The sequence below is a fragment of the Astatotilapia calliptera genome, chromosome 7 (genome assembly GCF_964374335.1).
Source record: "Astatotilapia calliptera chromosome 7, fAstCal68.1, whole genome shotgun sequence".
Classification (NCBI taxonomy): Eukaryota; Metazoa; Chordata; class Actinopteri; order Cichliformes; family Cichlidae; genus Astatotilapia; species Astatotilapia calliptera.
Window position 1 is genome coordinate 47,749,193 of NC_137428.1, and position 15,589 is coordinate 47,764,781.

Here is a 15,589-nt window from a genome sequence, read left to right on the forward strand (position 1 = left end):
CTCTTAATAATGCCAAATTGTGCAATAGCGGACTATCTTCTCACCTTTGGGTATCCTCAGGTGTGTTGTTGTAAATGTGGCAGCGGGCAATAACTGAGCTAAAAAAAAAAAAAGAATTAGCTTCTGCCGTACATTTTCCTTCTCAGAACATTAATATCTCAAATGTTTGATTTGAAGAAAGAGTGGAGCATCTCCTTTGCAGGATGCGGGTTCATGGGGATTTACTATGTTGGTGCCACCAGTTGTATCCTTGAACGGTTCCCTCGGTTCATACAAGACGCCTCTAAAATCTATGGAGCCTCTGCAGGGGCTTTGACGGCTGCTGTTCTTACTTTGGGAATACCACTAGGTGAGATTTTAGCTTCTTCTATACCTTCACGACCTCCATTTATCTTCTATGTAGACAAAACATAGTATCTACTTTGATTATCTAATAGGCAGATATAACAATAGTGAAGAAAGAGGCAATGCCGCTATCAGCATAATATATATATATATAGTCTTTGCAAAACTGCAGTTAAGTCATAAATTACTTTTTTTTTATGATAAAATGTATTGCTGTTCCGATGGTGGAAAACTGAGCACAAACAAACATTTATGGGAAATTACAAAGTATTGCTAGAGCTAAATCAATTGTCTGAATCATAAAAAACAACCTTTGCTGTTTAGTTATAAAAACTAACTAAAAGATTTGTGTCCTATGTAAAAGAGCCACTGTGATGGAAAAACTGAGATATGCAGTGTACTTGTATGTGTCTGATATTATTAAAAAAGAGAAGAATTTATATGCAGATGTTGGCCCTTGAACAAAAATGACTCTGGCACCCCTAAGTTATTGTTTTAATTCTCACGTTTTTCCTCTCTCCCATCTTTGATTGTCTGCACTTTTTTTTTTTTGTCCCGTTTGGATCTTTAGCCATCAGAATTGTTGTCTTAAGGCCAAGAAAGATGCCAAGCGGATTTATTTTACCAAGTGGATCATCATGGCCTTGCCATATTGGTCCATTTGATTGACCTTTATTATAATTATGAATTTATTTTATTTTCAGTTGCTACAAACGGGACAGACATGACTGGGGGATAGGACAGGGAGAAAGAATGAAAGAAAGAGAGGGAGAGAAAGAAAACCAAAGGGGAGAAGAGACGGTGAGAAGGGGGGGAAGAAAAAAAAAACAAAACAAAAAAAACCCAAAACACCTGGGTCACCTGTATGGAGAAAAAAAACAGAAGAGAAAGCAAACAACAAAGAGCAACATAATAAAAAAAACAGCACCATCACAATAAACTAGCTAGCAGTAGATATCAGTAGATACTAAATAATAAACGATATTGTGCAGCACGCAAGATAGACAGCGCACAATGTGCTTTGAGGCAGCAGCCAAGAAAGCTGTAGTCCGCGTCTGTGAATACCCGTGTGTACACCTGTGTGGATCAGCATGCTTGCATTCCAAAGGTTTCTCCATGTAACGATCTGCTGGGGAGTGTGGGGAGCCACAGCCCCGTCCTCCAGGGCATGAAGCAGGTATGGAGGAGATCAAAACTCCAGACATCCAGAGGCCCCCAGAACACAAGAGACCAAGGAAGACCAACAGAGGGGGAGCCGCGCCACTGTTCCAGTAAGAGCTGAGGAGAGTCCCAGATGAGGGCTCACTGAGCAGCCGTGGAGCAGAAGCCAGGGGGAGTTGCAGTGACGCGCCCGTGAGCTCCGCCGGCAGCCAGCCGTGCCTGAGTGACCGAGCCCCAGGCCAAGAGGCCGGGGGCACCCCACCTCCGAAGTGGCCCGAGCGAGCCCCAGGCTCCAGGCCCCGATAAGCGGCCGCCAAGGAGTGAGCCGGTGTGTACCTGGACGCCCACCCCCAGACACAAAGAACCACCAACGCACCGACACCTGAGGGAGTCCGCCACTGGCAGGGGAAGTGGTGGTGGGGGGAGATAGGCCTCCAAACCTTGGAGGGCCTGAGATGTCCCCAGAGAGGTGGCGTCTGATACCCAACCTGACATATAGACACAGACATACAGGCACACACAGACACAAACATCCATTCCCACCCTCATGCTCTCATATGCACTTACTCCACACTCAACCAACGTGGAGACAGACATAAAGAGACACTGTACACACGATCACACTCCCCAAGCGTACTCTACGAACCGGGTCTAGGTACCCTTGCCCCTGGAGGGGAGAACTGCACCCAGACCCAGGTGGTGTTACCCTTTTCCCTGCGGTGGGGAGAGGCAGACCGCCCCGACTCCACAGCAGCAGGGAGGCCCCACACTCCAGACCGCAGTCGGACGGCCAACTCCTCCTCCTAGCCCCCCCGCTCCAGCAGGCTGCAGAGAATGGGGGTGAGAGAAGACTCCAAACCTCCCTCCACCCGCTCATTGTAGTGTTGATGCATGTGTGTTCTAAGGTGCAATTAAAACCCAGGAGGGCATGGAGCTACCTGCCAGAGAGCAGCAGGTAAGCGCATAGTCCCTCCTGCTAGCCCTCAATGTCTAAGTGTATTTAACATTGAGAGGTGGGCAACGACGCCAGGGGTGAGGTGTACACCCTGATGGTAATTTGGACTCCGTGTATCGTGCCCACCCCCAAGAGCCTATATGTATGTGCAATGAGAGTGTGAGTAATGTGAATGTCTAAGTTGTGGGATAAAATTGAGGCAGAGGCAGCCAGAAGGGGACAGAGGGGGGGGGTGACATACCCCTACTCCAAGGCCCTGCATGTGTGGGTGGTTGTGGTGGAGCGGGAAGAGGGAGGCAGCTGGAGATGGGGAGGGAAGGAAGGGAGGGGCAGGTGACCCCTCCCTGGGGCCAGCTCCCCCGCTGACCCCAGTAGGCACTCCCATACTCCGCGACCCGCCAGGGAAAGGGGGCCCAGGCCCATCCAGACCGGGGACCAGTGCAGGAGCGCCTCCCGGCCCCACAGAGCCCGGGACAGTCCACCCAACCCCACCACAGAGAAAACTGCACCCACCCCACCATCCACTCATCTTCCAGACTACATGAGACAATAGACGCCCAGGCTGATTGTCTGCACTTTGCCAGAGATGGTTCTAGTCCCCTCTGGTGTTGCTGCATCTTATTTGATTTAAAGAAAAACACATACACAGGAAAAGTAAAGTACATTAGCCTAGTGAGCTTACTCAGTATCTCTGATTGGTGACAAGTGTTAAGGTTCAAAATATTGGGGATGGAGACAAGAGAAAAAACCACAATAACAACACTGGTCCGGCCGGGTTGAGTCAAACGATGATTTAATGATCACACACGTGGGACATGGACACTGATGCAGACAGCCTCAAAATCTCAAAATGGTGGAGCATTGCTCAAACTTTTATAACCTCTGGTGCCTCCACCTTATCATAAAAAGCCTAAACATTCACATGCTCTCTCTCACACAGCGCCTAAGCTACGACCTTGGCTCCCTGTTTATCTGCTCCTGCTGAAATGGGGCAGAAAGCTCCAGCACACTCTGTTCTCTTCTACTCAGACAAATTAGACAATAACCTTCTGCGAACAGTATTTCTTATAACTCAGCAATATAATGCATCATAAAACAATATCATTCATTCACAACAAGTCAGCAATTTAATGTAATGCAAATCAGTTTAACTAATGCAATAGTTATCAGCTTCTTCTAATTCAGGAGAATAATGCAAACTAAAACTACATAATAATTCACAATCTTTAATTAGGGGTATAACATGGCATAAAATAATATCATAATTTTACAATTCCCCCTGATGAGGTCATTAGAATAATGACCTCACAAGGGAAAGGAAAACAACTTTAGTACAGTGACTGAAGAATTGGCTCTCCGAGTCTCTGTAACAGTTATCCGCTATGATTTTTCTAATATCTTGTTCTGTATTTTTTTTTTTTTAATCTGGTGATGTTTTGAATCTGGTGAGTCTATTTGATATTGGATTCACATCATTAAGACTTGTCTAACCGTTCAGTGACCCCTAACACCCTCTGGATAGGGAATTGTCTAGCCAATAGGGTGAGGTCTTTTCCAAGCCTAGAAGACACTGATCCCAACAAGCTATAAATGTTTAATCACAGGATAAAGGTAACCATTCAGAAAAACTTTGCATTCATTTACAGCAACCCTTGTGTCTTAAGGACCAAGTGGACCCAAGGATCAAGGGTTCAGATTTTTCCTTTAGCTAGATGCAGAATCACTCATGTGTTACAGTCATAATAGGTCACTTTATCTCAAATCAGCCAATTCTTAAAATCTTTCCTGCTGGTACAAAGTTTCTTAACATCACAATGAACCAGGCTCTATAGTTTGAGACGGACATTAAAATGTGTGATAACTTGCTAGTTAAAATATGAAAAAAGTCCAGTGCTCCTGCAAAGTCCCATATTTGAGCACTCATTAATAAAAAAAAATTAAAAAGGAAATTAGTGACAGTTTTTGAATGAATGTAGCTGAATTTTACAATACTGCAAAATAAAGTATGAAGACTTCTTTTTTGCCCGAGACTCTTAGCCACAAGCATGAAAAAAAAAAAATCCCTTTTTATTCAGCTTTCATGCTGGATTGACCAAGTGTGACAAGGTGTACCACAAAAAGAAAAATATCAGAAGATAGTTTCATCTAATTCAAACAAAAATCTGGAGTTTTCAGATAGTACTTTAATTTATTTTATTTGCAAGATTTTAAGTTATCCAATTGTGGAATATTTACTGTTAAACCTTCCCTAATTTGTATAAAAATGTTATCATTTATAGTGTGGATGTAGAAAGAAAAAAAAGTAAACTAAAAAAAAAGCAAATTATACAATACAATACAACTTTATTTATAGAGCACATTTAAAAACCAACGGTATGCCGAAGTGCTTCACATAAAAGACAGAAAATAAGACAAAAATATTATAAAAATTAAATATTATTAAATATTATAGGACCATAACAAAGTACCAAGTATGCTAACAGGTCAGTGTCACTAATACACAGGAATACCATAAAATGCATATCAACTAAAACATGTTAAAATGACAAAGCCATTTAAAATATGTATAAAAGGTAAAATAGACGAAGTCCAGGGATTAGATACAGGCATTAACTAGCAGGAAAGGCAAGGTTAAATAAATAGGTTTTTAACCGTGATTTAAATGATTGGATAGAATCAGATGCGCAGATAGCAATAGGAAGGTTATTCCATAAATCTGGGGCAGCCAAGGCAATTGCACGGTCACCTCTAGACTTCAGACAAGATCTTGGCTTCACCAGGAGTAACTGAGTAGATGATCTCAGTGCTCGAGCGGGAATGTACGAACTAAGGAGCTCGATAAGGTAGCTCGGGGCTGCCTTGTTGACAATTTTAAAAATAAGCAGCAGTAGTTTAAATTGGATGCGGTATTTAATGGGTAGCCAGTGCAGGTCAGCTAGAACAGGGTTAATAGAGGTATACCTCCCAGTTCCGGTCAGAAGGCGTGCTGCCGCATTTTGAACAGCTTACAGTCTATGAAGAAGAGCAGAATGATCAAATCAAATTTAAAAGAGCTATCCAGCAACACGCCCAAATTGCTAACAGTGTCAGAGAGGGAGCTGGCAAGGGAACCAAAGGCATCACGAAATTGTCTGTGAAGGATATTGCTATCAAATACCATGATTTCAGTTTTCTTATCATTTAAGATAAGAGTTTCCTAAGAGCCACTCTTTGACCTCACACATGCACTCTTGAAAGCAGTGCAGAGACCGAGCAGGATCATCAGCAAGTTCAAAGTAGATCTGTCAGCATAACAATGATAAGCGATATTGTATTTCTCAAAGATTGCGCCTATAGGGAGCATATACAGTGAGAATAGAATAGGACCCAGCACAGATCCTTGAGGCACGGCACAGTAGACAGGTGTAGGGGAGGAAGAGCAGGTGCCCGGGTTGACCGAGAAGTACCTATTGAAGAGGTATGATTTAAACCAATCAAGGGCAACACCTCTAATGCCTACAGTATGCTCAAGCCTCGCTAACAAGATGCTGTGATCCACCATGTCAGAAGCCGAGGATAAATCCAATAGAACTACCGCAGAGCGTCCAGTATCAGCAATTAGAAGAAGATCATTTAGGACTCTAAGCAAAGCTGTTTCAGTGCTGTGACGTGGTTTAAAGGCAGGCTGGAATTTATCAATAATATCATTCGCATCCAAATACGACTGGAGTTGTGAAAGAACTATCCTCTCGAGAATTTTAGACAGGAACAGGAGCTTAGAGATCGGTCTGTAATTCGCATAATCATTATGATCAAGGTTTCTTTTTTTTAAGACTGCGGCTGGACTACAGCATGTTTAAGAGCTGACGGGACACAGCCAGAGAGTAAAGAAGAATTCATTAAAGATAAAATACTGGATCCAATTACGTCGAAGCAGTCCTTGACTATGCGAGATGGGAGGATATCATATATAGGATTAGTATTCTTCAGTTGCTCAACTAATCACTTGAGAGCAAGGAGTGACACGGGCTCAAACTGATGGAAGGTTGATGAACAACCAGGAGTAGAAACAGGGCTCGACACTAAAGGAAGCGAGGACTTAAGAGAAGAAACTTTATCTAAGAAGTGAATTAAAAATTGTTCACAAAGAGCTGGAGAGCACACCAGCGGCATATCAGGACGGGGATTGACCACAGAATTACAAATTTTAAATAGCGTTCAAATGTTGTGACCATGAGCCAGGATAATTTTTGATAAGAAAGCCACTTTAGCCATTTTAGCAGCAGTTTGAAATTTCGAGCGGCTGGCACGTAGGATTTCATAGGATACCTGGCGTTTATCTTTTTTCCACCTCCTCTCATCACGGCGGCAGACGTTTAACCAGTATTGGGAAAAGGTTCTAGGGTGCTTCAATTTACTAGGTGCAACAGCGTCAAGGATAGAGGAGCATATGGATACCCGTCACCCAGGTTCCAATATGGATCTGGGCGATGTGAGTAAGAGAATCTGAGATTTAAAAGTGTTTGTCTGTCGTAGGTTATTAGTGCACAACCATCTGCTGAGCATAAAACCAAAAAAATAAGGAGTACTATGCCAAGGTCCAGTAAAAGGGGTAGGGAAGGTAAAAAGCAGAGGCACAGACGTGGACAAGGACAGCTTGCCATACACATCGGCGCCATCTTTGAAAAAGAAGTCCTGAGAGATTAATTAAACAAAAAACACTTTTTTTTCCTTTTTTTTTTTTTTTTTACAACAAATAACCATTCCAGTGCATGTGATATTGAGTTACTTTTCTTTATGCAGAGAAGTGCTGTGCCGACTTGATGTCAATAGCCAAAGAGGCTAGGAAGCACAAACTGGGACCCTTGCATCCATCTTTCAAACTGCTTCAGAGAGTGCAGGACACTCTGCTGAAGCATCTACCAGAAGATGCCCTTGTTCGAGCCTCTGGGAAGCTCAGCGTGTCCCTGACCAGAGTGTCTGATGTGAAGAACGTACTAGTGTCAGAGTTTGACAGCAGAGAAGAGCTCATTCAGGTATATTTTACAGCTTGGAGCCATTTTCATCCAGCAAAACTCTTCAAGGTTCAAGATTCAGAATTCCCAACTTTATAAGTATACAAAAAAAAAAGGATCAGATATGACTATTGACCTGAAAAATTTGCATTTCCTGCGAAAATGCAGTGTGGATGCCTTAGTGCTGAAGATGTAATTTGAAAAAAGCTGAAAAAATTTAAAGTCGAAAAAAATGCTGCCCTGAGTAGGAGTCGAACCTGGCCATACTGGTCTAAGGGCAGCGACTCACCTCACTGCGCCAAACTCATTCTCACAAAGAAGAGGTGGAGAGACTGACAATTCTGGTGAAATTAGCAGAAGCTGCTTAGAATTGTGCTGATAAGAGGTGAAAAGGCTAAAAAAATTTTCAGAAGAGGTGAATAAGCAGAATTTGGGCAGAAAAGAGGTGAATCAGAAGAATTTCTGCTGAAAAGAGGTAAAGAAGCAAAAAGATTAGCTGAAAAGAGATGAATCAGCAGAATTTCTGCTCAAAAGAGTTTTTTCTGAAAACAGCTGAGATTTGTGCTGATAAGAGGTGAAAAGGCTGAAAACTTTGCAGAAAAGAGATGAATCAGCAGAATTTCTGCTCAAAAGACTTCAATCAGCAGAATTTCTGCTGAAAAGACTTCAATCAGCAGAATTTCTGCTGAAAAGAGCTTTTCGCTGAAAACAGCTGAAAAAGCTAGTATTTGTGCTGAAAAGTGGTGAAAAAACTTAAAATTCTAATGAAAAGGGGTGAAAAAGCTGAAATTTGTGTCGAAGAGAGTTTAAAAAAAGTTTAACTGTTAGCTGAAAGAAATGTTGCCATAAGCGGGATTTGAACCCCGGTCTCCCAGTCTGAGAACGGATGCTCAACTCACTGAGCTACAACTCAATAGCATCCACACAATTATACAGCTATCACTGTTTTCCTCATTGCTAAAATGGATTTAAAGGCACAGTGTGTAAAATCTCAACACTAGATGTCAGTAGATAGCAGTCACTCGAACTCTGTTTTATTACTCCTTTCCTGAATTTCTGTTTTCTATTTACACTGCAGGAAGCTATAAAACTTTGTTACAGAAGTCAAGTCAGGTTGCTGCTGTTAGCTGCTGTTAATGAAACTTTCTTTAAAGTGGATCTAACATAGTTGGACTTGAACAATGAATAAACTCTCATATGATGTGAGAACGTAATCAAACTGTTTATTAGACGGAAAGTGTGATTTTTAGGATACTCAAACCTCACGTTAGTTGGCATAATGTCAGCTTACAACCAGCTATTGTTGTTGTTTGGCCAACTCATTGTCAGCTGTGCACAGACAGGAGGGTCACATATTTAATCTTCTGACAATAAGTAACTGCAACTAGGAATAAACAAGCATGTTTAAACATGTTTTCATGTGATAGAAACTTGACTTCAGTTCAGGAGATGAGGCCTGAGGTGAGAAGAAAGAGGCTGAGGTAGAAATGAGGGAGGAGAGAGCAGTGGAGGAGGAGAAAGACATGATGGCAATATACATACTCATAAGGTATATATGTGCTTGATCTCTAGCTGCATCTATTAGGTGGATCAGTGACGTCTGTCTCAGCCACTGTATTCAAGATGGGAGAGCAACATGGCTCTTATTTATTTTTAAAGGATTTTCAGAATCAGAATCAGAAAGGGTTTTATTGCCAAATGTTGAGCAGGTTTACAACATTAGGAAATTGCTGCGGTGCTTCAGTGCAAACATGCTGTCATAAATTGCGCTTAAATAGACATGAAAAAATAAAAGTAAGAATAAGAATTAAAAGTGCTACGTAGAAAGATATATGCATGAGATATACATGAGATATATACATGAGAATAAGAATTAAAAGTGCTATGTAGAAAGATATATACATGAGTGCAGGTGGTGATCAGTGCCAAAACATGGAATCATGCAGTGAACACAGCGTAGGGTCATGAGCTAGTGGTGGGAACAGTCATACGGTTATTGTTCATGTGACCAACAGCAGAGGGGAAGAAACTGTTCTTATGGCGAGAGGTTCTGGTGCGAATGGACCGGAGCCTCCTGCCTGAGGGGAGCACGTCAAACAGACTGTGTCCAGGGTGAGAAGGGTCAGCTGAGATCCGAGCTGCACGCCGCGGTGTCCTGGAGGTGTACAGGTCCTGCAGAGATGGGAGTCTGCAGCCAATCACCTTCTCAGCAGAGCGCACAACACGGTGATGGAGGAGGTGAGGATGGACTCAATGATTGCAGTGTAGAATTGCATCATCGTCCGTGTTGGCAGGTTGAATTTCTTCAGCTGCCTCAGGAAGTACATCCTCTGCTGGGCTTTCTTGATGACGGAGGTGATGGTGGGCTCCCACTTCAGGTCCTGGGTGATGGTGGTACCCAGGAAGCGGAATGAGTCCACAGAGGTGATGGGGGTGTCAGTCAGGATGATGGGGGGGAGTGGGGCTGTGTGCTTCCTGAAGTCCACAATAATCTCCACTGTCTTCTGGGCATTCAGCACCAGGTTGTTGTGGCTGCACCAAGACACCAGACGTTCAACCTCCCTCCTGTAGGCAGACTCATCCCCGTCCGAGATGAGCCCAATAACGGTGGTGTCATCTGCAAACTTGATTAGCTTGACAGACTGGTGGGTGGAGGTGCAGCAGTTGGTGTACAGGGAGAAGAGCAGAGGAGAAAGAACACAGCCCTGAGGGGAGCCAGTGCTGATGGTCCGAGAGTCAGAGACATTCTTTCCCAGCCTCACATGCTGCTTCCTGTCCGTCAGGAAGTCAGTGATCCACCGGCAGATGGGATCAGGCACATTCATCTGGGAAAGCTTGCCTCGGAGATGGTCTGGAAGGATGGTGTTGAAGGCAGAGCTGAAGTCCACAAACAGGATCCTGGCGTAGGTTCCTGTGTAGGGCCATGTTGATGGCGTCATCTACAGACCTGTTGGCTCTGTATGCAAACTGCAGGGGGTCCAGGAGGGGGGCCGTGAGGGTCTTGAGATGGGAGAGAACTAGGCGCTCAAATGACTTCATGACCACAGATGTCAGAGCCACGGGTCTGTAGTCATTTAGTCCAGTGATCCTAGGTTTCTTGGGGACAGGGATTATGGTAGAGGACTTGAAGCAGGCAGGCACATGACATGCCTGCAGTGAGGAGTTGAAAATGCGGCCAGCTCGTTTGCACAGTGTCTGAGGGTGGCAGGAGACACACCGTCTGGGCCGGGAGCTTTTCGAGCATTCAGACTCTTGAACTGCTTCCTCACATCTGCTTCATGAATATGAAGAGTTGTGGTGGGAGGAGGCGGTGTGAAATCCTCTTTTGTGTGGGGTGAGGAGGGGGGTGTTGTAGGTGAACAGTTTGAAGGTGGTGATGGCTCTATGGAGGGGGGAGAGGTGGGGGAATGAGTGTCCAAAGTGTCTCTATTGTTGGGGCCGTTGGAGGTGTGAAGGCTGCCTGATGGCTCGTCAAAACGGCAGTAAAAGTCGTTGAGGGTGTTGGCCAAGAGCAAGTCATCAGTGGAGTGGGGGGTTTTAGGCTTGTAGTTTGTGATATTCCTAAAACCTTTCCACACAGAGGCCGAGTCATTCTCTGAGATCTGCTGCTGCATCTTCTCAGAGTGCTGATGTTTTGCAACGTCCACTTCTTTAGTGAACCTGTACTTGGCCTCTCTGTAGCAGTCCCTGTCTCTGCTTCTGAACGCCTTTCTCTTTTCCAGCCACAGCTTTTTGAGTTTAGGAGTAAACCAGGGTTTGTCATTGTTATAACTCACCCTGGTGCGTGATGGCACAATGCTGTCCTCACAGAAGTGGATATAGGAGGTGACAGTGTCCGTAAACTTATCCAAGCTGTTAGAAGCAGCCTTCATTGTGTCCCAGTCTGTAGACTCCAAACACGTGCGAAGCTCCTCCACAGCCTCGTTGCTCCACAGTTTTTTTGTCCTCACGACAGGTTTGGAGAGCTTCAGCCTCTGTCTGTACGCGGGGATTAGGTGGATCATGACGTGGTCAGAAAGTCCGAGTGAAGCGCGGGGCACCGCGCGATAGGCCCCGCTGATCGTGCTGTAACAGTGGTCTAATGTCCTCTCCTCTCTGGTCGGGCATTTAATATACTGCTTATATTTCGGAAGCTCATGGCTCAGATTGGCTTTGTTAAAGTCCCCAAGAGCAATGATGAGAGAGTCCGGGTATGTCCGCTCCATGTGGAGTATCTGCTCCGCGAGTGCGCACTGAGCTGCCTGCGCATCCGCGTCTGGCGGGATGTAAACAGCGGCCAGGATGAATGAAGCAAACTCCCGCGGAGAATAAAACGGTTTGCAGTGAATAAAAAGGTATTCCAGAGAGGAAGAGCAGTGCTGAGCAATCACTGTTACATCTGTGCACCAGCCACTATTAATGTAGAAGCAGACACCTCCACCTTTGGTCTTACCAGAGAGAGAGGCCTGCCGGTCCGCGCGCAGCAGATGAAAGCCCTCCAGCTTGAGCGCGCAGTCCGGGATGTCCTCACTGAGCCACGACTCCGTAAAACATAAGACACAGGAGGAGGCAAAGTCTCTGTTCATGCTTCTCATCAGGGCCAGTTCGTCTATCTTATTCCCGAGTGAGCGTACGTTGGAAAGGAAGATCTCAGGAAGAGCAGTTCGCAGTCCGCGTCTCCTCAAACGCACGAGTGCGCCAGCTCGCTTCCCTCTCTTTCGGCGTCTCTTTAAAGGATAAATTCAAGTTCAAGAACGGATCAATTTGCTGGAAGATGTATTTACACAATAATTAATTTCTGTTTATGAGTACATTTTCTTCTGTTAAATAACTTAAACAAAGTACCTACTGTACCGTTAAAGGCTGACCAGAAAGACAAGAGACAAGACAGGACAAGTAGAAGAGAATTTTTGAGAAACTAGGTAGAGGAATAATTCTGTTGTCCTCTCTGGCATGGATGAGTTTGTGTTTCTACATCCAATGTGACATAATATCTGACCTTTCCTAGGCCCTCATATGCAGCTGCTTCGTCCCGTTTTACTGTGGTGTCATTCCACCCAGATACCGTGGAGTGGTAAGTATATTAGAAAGGTTGAAATGACAACCCAGTTGACATTACAGCACATAAACAGAGTTACACTTAGTTGTGTAACAGTATTCTGGTTTCTATCTGTGCAGCTGGCAGCATATGGAGACATCTCAAAACTCTGCTTGTGTCTTATCCTGATTCGTGAAACCAAGTTGAATTAAAGTTCTGGATGACAGATATGCTAAAAGTGATTGAGCCTTCATCAGAAACTGTGTACAGTTTTTTCAGTGTTAAATAATCTGAATATCTGGTTCTATGTGGTTGTGACATGGACCAAGATTATACCTAATGACAAACAGCTTACTTTTCCATTCAGCACTATGTGGACGGTGCCATCACTGACAACCTGCCCGGTTGTCAACTGAAACAGACAATCACGTTCTCGCCATATGCTGGCAAGAGTGATATCTGCCCCCGGGCAAGCACACTAAACCTCCCTGAGGTACGCTTCAACAATGTCAGCATCCAGGTCAACTCAGAGAACCTCTACAGAGTGACCAGCACCTTCTTCCCTCCAGAGCCTGAGGTGTGTTACAGATTTGTGTAGATTTCTATTATTTTCATCAGTTTTCATCAGTTTGAATTTTTACAGGCAATGGCTGAAATTTGCAACAATGGCTACAGGGATGCTTTTCGTTTCCTACAAGAAAACAGTAAGGACGTTGATAATGGCGGCTAAATATTCATGAGAATAAACTGGCTCCAAAAGATTCAACTCAAAATAAAACAAAAGATACAAAATAGACCATTCCATAGAAGCGTTTGTCAGATTTGTTTTTCTTTACTCCTTATCACATTGGACTTCTTTGCTTATCACAGATCTGATCAGCAGTGAGTGTCCCATAAGAAATCTGGCGATCGATTCATTTAAAAATGTCTGCTGTGAAGTGGTGAAGGAGTCCAGCGTGAAGGCACAGCAGGATGGATTGAACACACTTCGGGAAGATCACTGGTGGTTGGATCCACACCTCGTAGAAAATCTCCCGATTGAAATTCAAAGGGGTAAGGACAGTTCGCCTGTGATGAGATCAGCAGGGAAAATACAGCAGACAAATAATATACCATTGAGCCAGTGCAATCATTTTTTTAATGCAGTCAAAGTAAATATGTTTTTTATTGTATTTGTGTCAGTGCTATGCGTGGCCTGCAGAGAGACACGTACTGCTGATGGTCTGTTCTCCTACATGACTGGGTACCTGCCAAAGAAAGTGACTTCTTACATACAGATCCCCTATTTTCTGCCTGTTGAGTTGGTCAGCTCTCTATCCCAGAGGTACTTACTTACTATTCTTTATGTTGGATCCACAACATTCAAATGAATTATGCTTACACTGAGCCCTTTTCTTCCCTGTGATCTTAAAATCAAAAACTGTTCTTTTGTTGTTGATGCCAAAAATGTATTTTTCATTCTCAACTACTAAACTAGGCAAACATTATTTAGTTTTTACTGTCAGTTATTTTTGGCAGAAGTAAAAATTTAAAAGGGATTTTCATTCTGGACCAATATTTCAGTCTAACCTTTAATGTAGGATTTTATACAGATTATTTCCCCTTTAGTGATAATGCCGATTTTACTTCAAAGTGCCAAGTGCTTTGACCTTTCACAGCCATTATGGATTAATGTGTTTCTCTCTCTTTGATTGCTTCTTTCAGATTAGTTTACTGGATTCCAGATCTACAGAGGGACATGAGCTGGCTCTATAGCATGGTTGGAGACATATACAAACAAGCATTGAAGGACAACAAGGAGGAGAGTGATAGGTAGGCAGTGAAAGGAAGATATGCTGTGCATTCTTCCACTCTTGATAAAAGGATGTAATGTGATTTCACTGGTGCAGACATGATATCATATGTCAAAGTACAAATGTGATAAATGTAGTCCTTAGTTTTATAGATGTCCTGAACCAAAGATTTGGATAACATGATTAAAATCTAGATAAGATAATTGTTGAAAAATCTATCGTTAGATTTATTTCTTGGAACAATGGCCATGAGATGTTCTGACAGTGGATTCAGAAGATTTTCCACACACATATTAATTTCAATGTTTGTTTTTCCAGTGAACCACCTCTGCGCAGATCTAAAAGCCTGCCGTTAGGCCTGAACCTGTGCAGTGAAGGAGAAGGAGATATAAACAATTCCTCAGTGACCCCAGAAGCCACTTCTGCCTCTAGCCGTACCTTTACGTGCAACACACACAGTACATTGGCTCACATGCTTCTGATACCACCCACTGGCAGCGGCACGTCTGGGTTTAATGAAACCACCCTAAAACCAAGTGCAGGTAGAGGCTGGGGTTTGGGCAGAGTTACGGGATGGCTGGGAAATTCAACCAAACAAACTTGAAATCTCAAGGAAAAAAAAAAACCATAACAAGCAAAAACAACTGTGATTGTGTGTAGCCCAGTCTGAGAAACTGCAAGACATATTATCTTTATGCCAGCAGCTGGCAACATCAGCTAAACAAAGAAAACAAATAAATAAACAAATAATGAATTACAATAATCTTTTTTGCCACTGTAATAGGATATAATGAAAAAGAAAATCATTTATCTGTGTCATCATGCCTCAATGCCCTGTTTACAAGCTTAGATAAATCATCTCTTTCTTGCCTACAAACTATGCAAAATGGCATGGCCGGATTACCATGTTCTAGTAAGCAAGCTCACATTGCTCATTTTTTAAATTTAAAAGTATTGTATTTACGCTAAATAGAGAGGCTGTAGTCTATTTACCCCATCTTCTCCTTAAACACACTGCTATTGGCTCAGTCAGTTGTTCCTCACACATCACTGAACACTAAAGAGTGGACAGAGCCTTTCAGACACTGGCACTAAGGGCTTGAGATGGTCTCCTACTACAACTATACATACCTGACTCTGTGGACTCCTTTAAAATGCATTTGCAAACTTGTCTTTCATATGTATATATTCCTGCTATTTTCTATTGTGATTCTTCCAAGTTTTTATTTTGTTTATTCCGTAAACTTGTATGGCTCTTTGTGACTACATAGCTGTATAAGTGTTTTATCAATAAACTCCTAATATTTTACTTACATATGAGTAT

At 43.3% G+C, this 15,589-nt stretch overlaps 1 protein-coding gene across 1 annotated transcript; it reads left to right on the plus strand.

The window, feature by feature from the left end:
• The first annotated feature begins 75 nt into the window (after positions 1-75).
• LOC113026394 (patatin-like phospholipase domain-containing protein 2) lies at positions 76-15,578 on the plus strand. The gene is made up of 9 exons (XM_026175140.2): positions 76-349; positions 7,244-7,476; positions 12,443-12,508; positions 12,840-13,049; positions 13,116-13,176; positions 13,343-13,525; positions 13,655-13,796; positions 14,177-14,284; positions 14,584-15,578. Exons 1-9 carry the CDS (start codon positions 163-165, stop codon positions 14,867-14,869), a joined length of 1,476 nt encoding a protein of 491 aa, XP_026030925.1. The 5' UTR covers positions 76-162; the 3' UTR covers positions 14,870-15,578.
• The last annotated feature ends 11 nt before the right edge of the window (positions 15,579-15,589 follow it).